Source organism: Sinocyclocheilus grahami, unplaced genomic scaffold (assembly GCF_001515645.1).
Source record: "Sinocyclocheilus grahami isolate Dianchi unplaced genomic scaffold, SAMN03320097.WGS_v1.1 scaffold438.1, whole genome shotgun sequence".
Taxonomy (NCBI): Eukaryota; Metazoa; Chordata; class Actinopteri; order Cypriniformes; family Cyprinidae; genus Sinocyclocheilus; species Sinocyclocheilus grahami.
This window is the reverse complement of record NW_015505617.1, coordinates 681,904-693,743: the sequence shown is the minus strand read 5'-3', so window position 1 is coordinate 693,743 and position 11,840 is coordinate 681,904. Positions and strand designations below refer to the sequence as shown.

At 35.6% G+C, this 11,840-nt stretch overlaps 1 protein-coding gene across 1 annotated transcript in view; it reads right to left on the bottom strand.

Annotated features, from left to right (window-relative positions):
* The window catches only part of LOC107551953 (potassium voltage-gated channel subfamily H member 8-like), a 128,758-nt gene that overhangs the window by 42,985 nt on the left and 73,933 nt on the right, over positions 1-11,840 (bottom strand). The window contains exon 2 of the mRNA XM_016233760.1: positions 2,379-2,612. Coding sequence (XP_016089246.1) covers positions 2,379-2,612 — 234 coding nt within the window. The remainder of the gene's footprint in view (positions 1-2,378; positions 2,613-11,840) is intronic.

Genomic DNA, 11,840 nt, shown 5'->3' with positions numbered 1-11,840 from the left:
AGTAAAACCATTACAAATTTTGTGATGGTGTCTATTGTTTTTTCAACAGGGCTATAATGTTATTTCACCACTATAAAATGACTGATAGTTCAATTGTCATTCTTATTTTATTGTATTCTTATTTTTTAATTATTTAATTCATGTCAAAGTAATAATTGAATCTGTATTTGACAGTTTGTTAAGGCTCTTTATCTTACAGAGGACTGACAGTGTCTCAATGCAACATGGCAGCCATGCAACGGGGGGAATTTACAGCAGTCTTACAGCTATGATCTTTTATTCCCTTTTAACCATGTACAACCTCAACCTGAACTTGGAGGCCACGAGAGGTGTGTGAGACGTGTTCGGGTAGTGCCAATGTTTAGAAGTCCTTTGACTCAGTGACAAAGTGGCAGGAGTGTTGTTGTGGCTGATGCACAGAGGCGACGTGATGGAGGAAGCATTCAGAGTTCTGTTTGGGACTGTAGTGGCTTGTTCAAACTGGAAAGAATACATAAACAGCCTATTCTCTTTGATAAGACAACAAACAGCTGCTGAGTATCTCTTACATACCAGCCAAATGAATGAATCGGACTCTGTGAATTCAGGCTGCAGGGGGCAAATTGTTTCTGATGAATGTTGCACGAATGCTAAATTGAAGTGAATCAGGTGAGAAATCGGTTGTCAACGGTGCTGTGTTTCAAGAATATTTTGGTCCAAATATCTGCCAAATTCTCTCCACCTGTTCTGGTGTCTGATAGGGTTTGACAGAGAGGACTACGCTGTATGTTCATAGCAATTCACAGTGGTCTCCTGGTACACGGATGTAATTGTGTTCTCTTGACCGCAGGTGGGTAAAAACGTGGATGGGATTAACTATACAACATGCTGCGCTCTTTCTGTGTATCACGTTCAACATGGAACAAATCAAGCCATCAGAAATCACCGTCATCTCTGAGGCATTGTTTATTCAAGGCTAGTTTAAAGGCATATCGTGTTATTTTCAAGGAAATTGGTGAGGGAGAAAAGACAGACAGCTGCTCAATTATGATGTTATCGTAATCTATGCTCAGCTGCTCCAGACACACGTTAAAGAACACGGCATGCATTTAAAGCCAATTTGTATGTAGTCTGGACTGAAATTGTATTTGTTTGGGCATCTACTGTGAGGGAAGCTTACTTTTAAAGTGAGCCATTGTAGATGCCATTGTTTTCCTTTCAGATCTGTTTAATATAAGCTCAGATTGCATTTATTCAATTTTTACATTTTATTATCCATAAAAACGGCAAGCACTCAAATGTCCAATCGTCTAAACAAATCAGTAAGTAAGGGATAATGTACATTACCTGATCTCTCTTATTACACTGCTACTTACTACATAGGTAAATGCACATGAAATATTGATTTGAAGTTCAATTATTTTATTAGACAATAGAGAAAACCTACTGTAGCACAGCTGTGTTGGAAATCATTTTCCTTATAGTCAGTTATACAAGATTTAACAGCAGAATCGACCACTTCAACAAACTTTTCCAGAAAGCTGCATTAAATAATCCATTTCCTCAAGATTGAAAGAAAATCTTGGGTTGATTAAATTTAAAATGTCTTTTTCTATACGTCACTTGGTTCTGTTCTTTTATTTGTATCCGTCCATCGCCCCACTGTGTTAATTATTTCATTATCGCCTGCAGGATACGGACGAAATAGTGAGATTAGTATTCAGTACATACAAAATTCATTTCTGATTAATTGATTTTAGAGTTTGCTTTGATTTGGTGTCCTTATCCACAGCATATCTATAGTGATTTAATTGCTTCAACATCTTCTTCAATTAACTCCTCTCATTTTCGTAATATAGATATGTCACATTTAAGTCTTAATGAAACTTTATTATTATTATTATTGACAATAATAATAGATAATTAAATAATTAATAATATAATTTATTATTAACCAAATGTATATTTTATATTTGTATTTTTTTTATTTTATATTTTCAATTTACAGTTTAAACAGTTTATGGGGAAAAATAGCATACCATTCAGGCATTTTTGGCATGCAATATCCGTTAACACTTTATTTTCCAGTGTCCTTGTTACACATGTTACATGTACTTACTATTATAATAACAATAAATAATGCATAATTACATGCAACTAACCCTAAAGCAAACCCTCAGCCTAACCCTAACCCTATAGTAAGTACATGTATACTTATATGTATAATTACACTGTAACAAGCACACCTTAAAATAAAGTGTAGCCCAATATCCCATGTAGTAAGATTTAGGATGGACTAATACTATTTAGGATAGATATTATGGGAATTGGAATGAATCCCTGGTCATTTGCTTTTGGTGCAGGAGACAAAGGCATATAATTAACGAAGAGTCTCCTACCTCCTTTTTTGTAGAAGACCAGTTCTGTCTTAAACTCCCGCCTTTCGTCCAGTGCGCCCTGGATCTGTGCCATCAGCTTATCACTGGTCTCCGGCCCATACAGGAAATGACACGCACAGCTCTTCTGCATCAGTTCTGCACGGGCATAGCCAGTGAGTTCACAGAAGCCATCAGAACAATACACGATGGGGTACAGAGACTGGACCTGCGCGTTCCCCAGCACAAAGTTACTGTCTGTGAAAGAAAAACAACAAAGAGAAAGACATAAAAGTCTGCTCATGAGAAATGCAACAAAGTTATTTGAGTTTCAACACTCAGTATATTCAACAAAAGCCCAGAATAAAAGAGTTATTGACTTCACAGCAGCTGTTAAATTTTTTAAAATGCAATGAAACAAAAGTAATAAGAGTTAACAGAAATCCCTTGTGCTAGCGATATTTTCTCCAGCTCTGTTATCACACTCACCCCAGACTCACTGGAGGCCTGAACATTTCGCACATCCTCTCAACAATGCTTTAAGGTACCTTTAAACACTTTCCACAAGCCTACTAGGAACCTGCTTTGTCTGCTGCCCTCTGACCTTTTGATAGATGTCTGAATGAATGTGACAGGAGTGAAGAAATTAGCCATTTATATACTGTGATTGTGTTGAGTTTTCAGTTAATGCTTATTAAAAACATCTTGGTTTGCAGTCTATGTAATGTTTTGCATTGCATTAAGTGAATGTATGTTTGGTGTATTTGTACATTCTGCTATTTTCCTCTGAATATGAAATAAATACAAGTACAGCATATAGGTTATAGCATATCAAAGATGTATACAGTAGCCCCCCAAAATATGAATGCATTGGAAAATACTAAACCAAGTTGCATCTTTCAACAAATGTTGCTAGACATTTTCTCAGAACTAACTTCACTTTGAAAGCAAATTTCTTCTTGAGAACTTATATATTTATTGTAATTAATACATTTTGGACTAATTTTAAGGGCCACTGCACTGTGTAGTTAAAAAACCGTACAAATCAATATGCCCAAACATTTTTAATATAATAAGAGTTGTATTACATAGCCTATTTATTTGTATATATATTCATATTTACTGAACATCTTTGCATAACCGTTTGTATAACAGTTTCCTACATTGGATGAAATTCAGTTTATCTTCCCTTTTCATTGTATTGGATGTGCAGGCTGCAGTCTTATAATCAAATTCGTTTCGCAATTCTGAAATTGTTTTTATACAGCAGAACAAGGCGAGCAGTCAAAATAACACGATTCAGATCTGAAAGTGTGAATGATGAAACAAGAACAAGCATTGAATCTAAGGCCCAGCATTATTCCACACGTTTCACTTATAAACCCAGTACAAGCACAAACATGCTTTGACTTCAGACTGCACGTATTCTGAAGCATGGCGTTTCATCATCAAAAGAGACAAAAGAAAGATTAAATAAATGAGACATCATGCATGACAAAGAGAATGGAATGTGCTACCTTTATTCATCTGCAGTCATTAAATCATCTCTTAGGTCTACGACGTAATAATCATATTCTCACCAATCGAATATTTATTGCTTCGCGCTGAGGTGCAAATATTGATCCATCGGCTGGTGGGCGCCCCTCTCCCTCTCTCTCTGTGTGTTTAATATTTCACAGGGTTGTGAACGAGAGCAGATTTATCCATGACTGTGGTATTTAAAATGGAGCGGTGAGCTACAGGTTCATTTTCATGCTATAATAAAGTGGAGGGAGCGGGAGAGAAAAGCTACCAATCACATCCTCAAGACAACAACACAAAGAAGTCAGCTGAACAGCTTTCCAGAAAGAAGGACAGAGTGTGAAGAAAGGATGGAGAGAACATGAAAAGAGATGTATTATTTAATTATATAAAAGGACTTATATAAATATTATATATAGGCCTAATATTTCCATGGCAGTGCTCTGTATTAGTCCACTTTTCTGGGAAACAGAAACCGGTGCTACTATAACATCTCCATCTTGCGACTCAATCACGAATGGTCGCAAAAATGTTCTAGAAGGACTTTGTTTATTATTATTATTATTACTACTACTACTACTACTACTACTACTACTACTATTATTATTATGGCAAAGAATTCAAAAGAACAATACAAAAACAGAACAACTATCTTTAAAAGTAAGTCAAAAGTACACATAAATAAATAAAAAATAAGTTTAAAACATTTTTTATAAAAATAGGTATATAATAAATAACTGTATGAATAAAAATATTTTATATATTTATATATATATGTGTGTGTGTGTGTGTGTGTGTGTGTAATAGTAATAATAATACATAATAGTAATAAAAATACATATACCCACACATATACAAATATTTACAAACAGTAATTGCAAGGTTGTTACAAGGACTTTTATACTGTAATATTGCATATAATATTGAAATATCTTATCTTTATTTTATGTCCCAGACCAACAAGAGGGGAGCATTTTCCATTCACAAACTTTTTCAGTATCTGGTACGGACACTTTTGTTTAGTTTTTTTGCTAGTCTTTTACTATATGTTTTATGTTCACGTTTACTTATTTCGCTGGTGGGTAGCCATCATTGACTGTCAATACAAATAAAGGTGAAAAACAGTCAGGCTGGTATCTCAGATGGTTCAGTTGATAAACTGCATTTAAAATATTGAAATGTGTCTATTTATGATGTGGTGTGTACATGAGCAGTGTCACGTCTGCATTGTTGTAGTCAGTATTGGCTCTGCAACTTCCTGTTTATTCTAGTTACTCTGTAATGAATGACGCGAATCCCACTAACAACCTCTTCCATATGAGTCTTAATAAATGTACCTGCTTTTGCTGTGATAAAACATAACCAATGTAAAATAAAAGATGAGGGTGATTAATGCAGGACCCCTGAGATGGACAAAACACTCTCACCTAAAGTGGTTTGCAAATCTCTCTGCGATTGAATAGAGAGATAAATGACACAACAGATGGGGAAAATAAACACTAGAAATCTTGTTTATGAGACAATCTGAAGATATTGTTTATTTTATTGTTAAATTTCAGATTTGATTGTTCCTAGAGATTATGTCACCATTGAAGACTAAACCGCATTAATCCACTACACATCTCTCTCTCTCTTTCTGACACATTCATCAAGTAATAGAAGAGAAGCTGGAATTAATATTTTGATATTCAGTTCACTGTGTCTGTCTTTTCCCTCTTTCTTATTTTCTTTCCTATATATCTTTTTAATGAGATAACTTGACGCTACACCACTAATCTGAACTATGAATTGCATACAACTTTTTCAATTATCTAATGCTTCAAACACGGCACTCATGGTTGTAAAGCTCTAATGCGTATTGCTTTATGGCTAGACAAGATGAATTACCAAAGTTTATTGTTTAATGAGTTTGTTTTACAAATTAAAAAATACAATGGATGCATAATGTATAATAGTTCACTTGTTTTTATGGTTCAGCTCAGTCAAAGTGCCTTAAGCAACAGAAAGAAAATCACATGCAAGATCTCTGTAAAAATGGAATTTGTTTTCTTCTTTTTGAGATTAAGTGGAGTGCTGAAGTCTCCTGATATATTTGCTATGATATTGCAAAATTTTAGTTTTTAATACAAATTCAAATACTTCTCATGTCTATAGGCCAGCAAATTTTTAGTTTTATGCATTTATTTTATAATATATTTTTGTAACCCTATTTTCCAGCATATGTTTAACTCAGTTAGCTATATAAAAACAAATATATACAATATAAAAATATAAATATATTTAATACTTTTTCTGTTGTAAACAGGCCTCTGAGCTTGTAAGTGCTAATATTTTTCACATTTTTTTCAGTCTTATTTCTCAGAGCACACATATTCCTCTTAAAGCCAAGAAGTTGCACCCTTCACACTCTGTCAGCTTTGTGCTGTAGGAACAAAATAAAGCGTAAACGAAACATTGCAGCTATTCCCATAAACAACAGAATAAAAGTTAAGTTGACAACGTAACATGCTAGTTGCTCATTACAGGAACATCAGCATAACAGCTAGCAGATACTGCTGCTTTCTCTGTATGGTTTCACATAGACTGATTTTAATGGCCTCTTTATCTCCGCTACCTTGCCTGTGGCTTTTTCTCCCTCATAGACTTTTTTTAATTTTACAAAATACATTTTATTCCCCCTGAATTTTAGATAAAAAGCTTTACTTTGTCAACAAAACTCAAAAGCTAGTCTACCATGTATACATCTGATGGTTTGTGCTTTGCTCTTTGCACTTGGCCTGGGGGCTATCAAGCAACTTTTTTCAAAAAATGTTATTTCAGGTAATAACAAGATTATATAATTTTTCTCTTTTGAATAGCCAACTAGACTGGGGAGTTCCAGACCCAAACCCATGATGAAAGTTGCATTAATCTGTTTGACAGGTTGCAAAAACTGTAAGTAAAATGGGCAAAAATTCCAGAGCATCTAAGTGAACTGCTTCTTCATGAAATATGCTCATTTACTTGTATGAATTTTACAGACACTTTTATATAAAGTGACTTACAATGCATTCAAGGTTTATATTTTGCCAGTATGTGTGTTACATTTTTCAGTAATGTGCTCCTGTGGCATGTTCAATTGAATGCCTGTCTATAAAATGTATATCTTGAATTCACTGAAATTTGCTTTGAATAAAAGTGTCTGCTAAATACATAAAATATTAAATGCATTTTCAAAGTAACAGTGCCACTAGGTCGCCATTCATTCATGCAATCAAATCTAGCATGCAGTGCTGATAAATGCTTCAAATAAAGCGTAACTGACATAAAGCTGGTATGAAGCCTCAATTCATGATCTGAGTGAAGGAGTGATTGAAAGTCTTTGAAAACTAAAATTGTTCTCTGATACTGCACAATTGCAATGCTTTTATAGTGAGCTTGATTTACAAAAAGAACTGCTATGTATATAAGATCATTCGTAATGTACATAACGTACCAAATCAGTATTCACCAATAACTTGTTTTAGTTATGCCCAACTGATGATATAGGAATATTAGGGACTATTTTGTCATTATTGGTGACTCTGAATAATGTAATGCTTGAGCAGATTTCATTTTCTAATGCTATGAATGAGAATGAATGAGTAATTAAGATACAGAGCCATTTACATTTGCATTAATTGAACTGCAATGCCTCAAGAATGAAGTCGCATGAATGTTTCTGGATGCTTCAATACAAGAGAACTCAGAACAGACAAGTAAGAAGAGATCTCAGATCTTGGAAATGCTGTATGTAATCAGCCTCTGCTAAGCAGACATCTTGCTACAGGGCAAAAGAACCACAGGGACCTTGATGAATAAAATAACAAGACTTCCAATAGCGACTTCCCATAAATAATGAACTATGTCATGGTGGCGTGTGGTGTGTGTGAGTTTGTGTCTTGTGTTAGTTAGTGAATCAGCTTCAGAGAACAAGGTCACGGTAGCCAGAGCTCCAGAGTTCAGATTGGAACTGGATTCAATCTGCTATATGCAATCTTGCCACTACCCAAGTGCTGTATGTGTGTGGGTTTACGAGGACACTTTCTGTGTTTCCATTTTTCAAATGGCTTTTAAAAAACAAAAAACAAGGGGTCTCACTCACTAAGTTTGTGTATGCACAAATAGGCATGAACAAATTAGTATTCACCAATAACTTTCAAATGAAAAATGTAGGAACAAATTAAGCCACCCTTACACAAAAAATCACTTACTCTAGGTGGCCTTATAATCATGTTAAAATGAAATTTCATACATAGATATTTCATCTTAAATATAGTTCATCATATCCAGCGAAAGAAGAAAACCTGCATTATAGCTCAAGCTGCAAATTTCCTCTGCATTAAGATGCAGTTATGCATATGTACAGCTGGCTAATGAGAGGTCTGTAATCTGAGTCACTATATGTAATTTGCATATTGCCTTTGAACTGGTTTTAACGATAGCACACTTGGCATTGCTTGTGGGTCTGGCTGCACATGCTCTCAGGGGTCATATGTTTGTTGATAATGACGAAAAGTTCTACAGGAAAGATTGTGTGAGACGCCCTTAAATGAAGATGGCTTGGCCATGTCTTATGCAAAAGACTAACCTTGGGTATGTGGTCACTCATTTAGAGCAAATTCATGTGCATACGTATGTGTTGTGAATTACAGAGAAAATTTTCATGAGAAGCTGTTCTGTTCGTACTGCGTACAGATGAGATTTTGAACTGTGCTTCCAATGGACACTTTACATGAGGCCACAGGGGAGAGGATTTGTGAATGACAGTGAAGCGACAATATGGCAATATGATGACTGGAGTATATCTGGTTTACATTCGTACTACACACATTCATACTAATGTAAATACTGTAGAACATACTTTTTAAATGGTCACAAAGTAAGTACTTATTCAAAAGAAGTATCTACTCAGAGAGTATGCAGTTTTGAAGGCAGCCATTTTTATAACTGAGTCAATTAATCGTTGATTCGATCCAAAAAATAGATTCCTTTGAAATGCCACTACTGTGTTGTTTGGCTATGTGTGACAGTTATGCTGTTATTTGGAACTATTCTCGATGCAACTGGGAACATTGAGTCTGAAACAGAAGCTTAATATTAAAGTCTTATTTATAAAACTGTCATACAGTATAAAAGCAATATCCCACTCATACAGTATATCACAATATATATAAAATCATTCAAACACCGTGTGATATGGGAGCAGAGGAACAGACAGATTTGAATAACTAGAAGGTTGTCGGAAGACGATGGATGTTTGACTGATTACGACATCTTAGAGTTTGGTTGAGCTAAATGAAGCGGCAGGAGAGCTGAAACCTATAACCTCCACATACTAAAAACTCATGCTAAAGAGTTCAGTTCTGCTGTATGCACTATCAAAGAACTGAGAAAAGTATATTGTGTAAAGTAAAGGAGACGTGCTGAAATGGCGTTTGGTCTCGTACTGTATCGCGTACCTTGTCAGTGTCGTGCGCTGTGCTTGGCCATTTGTTGGGATAAACAGGAAAGTGTGTCCAGCTGAATTCATTTTGAGTTGATTTAAACGAATTAAAAAGAAGCTTAGTTTACCGCAGAAGCGGTCGCGGCTGCGGTCGTGTGAAGACCGAAGAGTGTAAAGACCATTGACTCTACCGTGCGACTCCACCGGGCAGGGACACCGGTAAATGACATAAGTATCGCTTTTTATCTCTCCTCTTTCCACTTCTTTTTCAGTTTTTTATAATCTAGTTCTTACTATGTCAGTAAGTTGTTGTTATTTTAGCATGTGTGTTTGCCTCAGTGTTATTTATTTAGGATTACTGATGAACTAATGTACTTTGATTTGTATTAGTTATCTATTTTAGTTTTAGTGATGTGTCAGTCATGAGAACTTGGATGAAGTCCTTAGAACTAAAATTCAAGTCCTTGTATATGAAGACGATTAAACATATAGAAGCTGCAGTCGCTACATAACTAATGCAACCGCAAATGTTAAATGAATAAATATGCTTAATAATAATTGCCTGCATTCAAAAAGGTTAATGATTTCCCATTACTGTTCGTTAAGCCAAATGTAATGCGTATGCGAAGCCTTCCACGTGTACTGATCTCACAGCAGCTAAGACAAAACTAAATCTCAGGCATCCTGCCAGACAGTATTGCAGGTTTTTATGTATGTCTGCAATTGGCATGCACTAAACTCTGTTGAGTGCAGATTTTCAGAGACAACCAGGTGTTGCCAGACACCTGCCATCGTTGAACAGTGACCTATAGAGTTAGTATTTTCATTCAGGCTGCGTTTGTGCTTTTTAGATGTAAATAACAGGGCTTTTTCATAACAAATGCTCATTTGCAATGACTTGTCTTACTCCATGGATTCTATTGCAAGTGTGGGTGCATTGGCATTCAGTTGTATTCTTTTCAGCTAGTGTTCCTTTATAAACTTTGCAAAGGTGCAATGGCTTAGAATTTGGCATTCTGGAGGACAGCCCTGGAACAAGGTGAAAATTATCTTTTACTGCTATATTCACAGCACAAGCCAAAATATGCCATTCTGATTTGTCTTGCTTGTGTGACTTTCTAAATGTAACAACATTAAATATAGAAATATATAGTAATTATAAATTGACGGCCTCTATTGAATAGAGGCCCTATGTTGAGCTACTGCATATTTCTCAGTTCTGCTGTTATAAACAGAAAATGAAGTCCAGCTTAGGTTGAATTAGAAATACAACTGTTATTATCAGGATTATAGCGTGTTTTGGTTTTGGGTTATTTCCTATGCCTGTGTTGCCTGTCTGTTTCCCTGGACTGGTTCCCGTTTTATGTTCATTTTAGAGAAACCCACATAATTTGGGGAAATTGGCCTACAATTGTCGTTGAAGAACACACATTTGACCTCTCACATAGCCCTCTGAGCTATAGCATTGCTCTAGAATATTTCTGACAGAGCAAAGGACAGGTTTATTGTATAAACCTTTGGTTATATGTATACAGTTAATTGACAGCAAAAAGAAAGAGAGAATACAGATTTAGAATGATACACAGAGTAGCTTCCATTATAACTACCTCAAGTGGAATCCAAAGCCTTTTCTTTCTACAGTGTAAACTGTAAATGAGAAGTATTTCTAGTTGCCCTCTGAAACCGTGATGAGTAGTTAATAGTTTTGACAGCTGTGCTGGTCTGTCCAAAAGGTCTTTCCCGGTCTCACAAGTTGGCAAGTACAGATCCTAAATAATTCTGCTCAATCAGACATCAACTTGCAGGAACAGCTGGCACTCAGATCACAGTTTATTACCACTACTCATGTGCTGCTACTGTTTGCAAGTGTGACTATGAGCTCCCAGAACTGCTCCCATTAGCAAACGCATCTAATAGACACCAGGTTTTCATGATGTTGCACAATGCATGTACAAGCAGCAGTAAGGATGCTGGTGACGGAGTTATGTTTGGAATAGGATACAATTTACCACGTTTAGACTGCTGACTGTCACATGTCACTTACTGTTTTTGATGAGTGAATCTCACAAGGGAAGTGTCCAATCATATTTATTTCTTACATCAAAAGATAAATTAGAAGTTACTATATATACTGTATATATAGTAACCCCCCCAGGGTAAACAGAATAGAACCAACATAAATGTATTGCAGATATCGTTAAAGTTCAATAATGTTATGTACACATTTTAGAATTAGTCTGATTCAAAGGAGAATCAGAAGGCTGAATCCTGACTGACAGAGGAGGAGTTGGGGATGGAGGAGGGTAATTAGTTATTGAGCAATGCGAAAACTGCTGATAATGAGGGACATTATATATGAATGCTTAGATAGGTGTCGCATTTGAAGTGAAAGTACTTGATGAACATATGCTGTGTGTGGAGAGCATTCACTCAGTATCATTATCTCATTTTTGACCAAGATGGCTTTTAGAGGCTTTTGCATCTGAACTCTTCATATACTG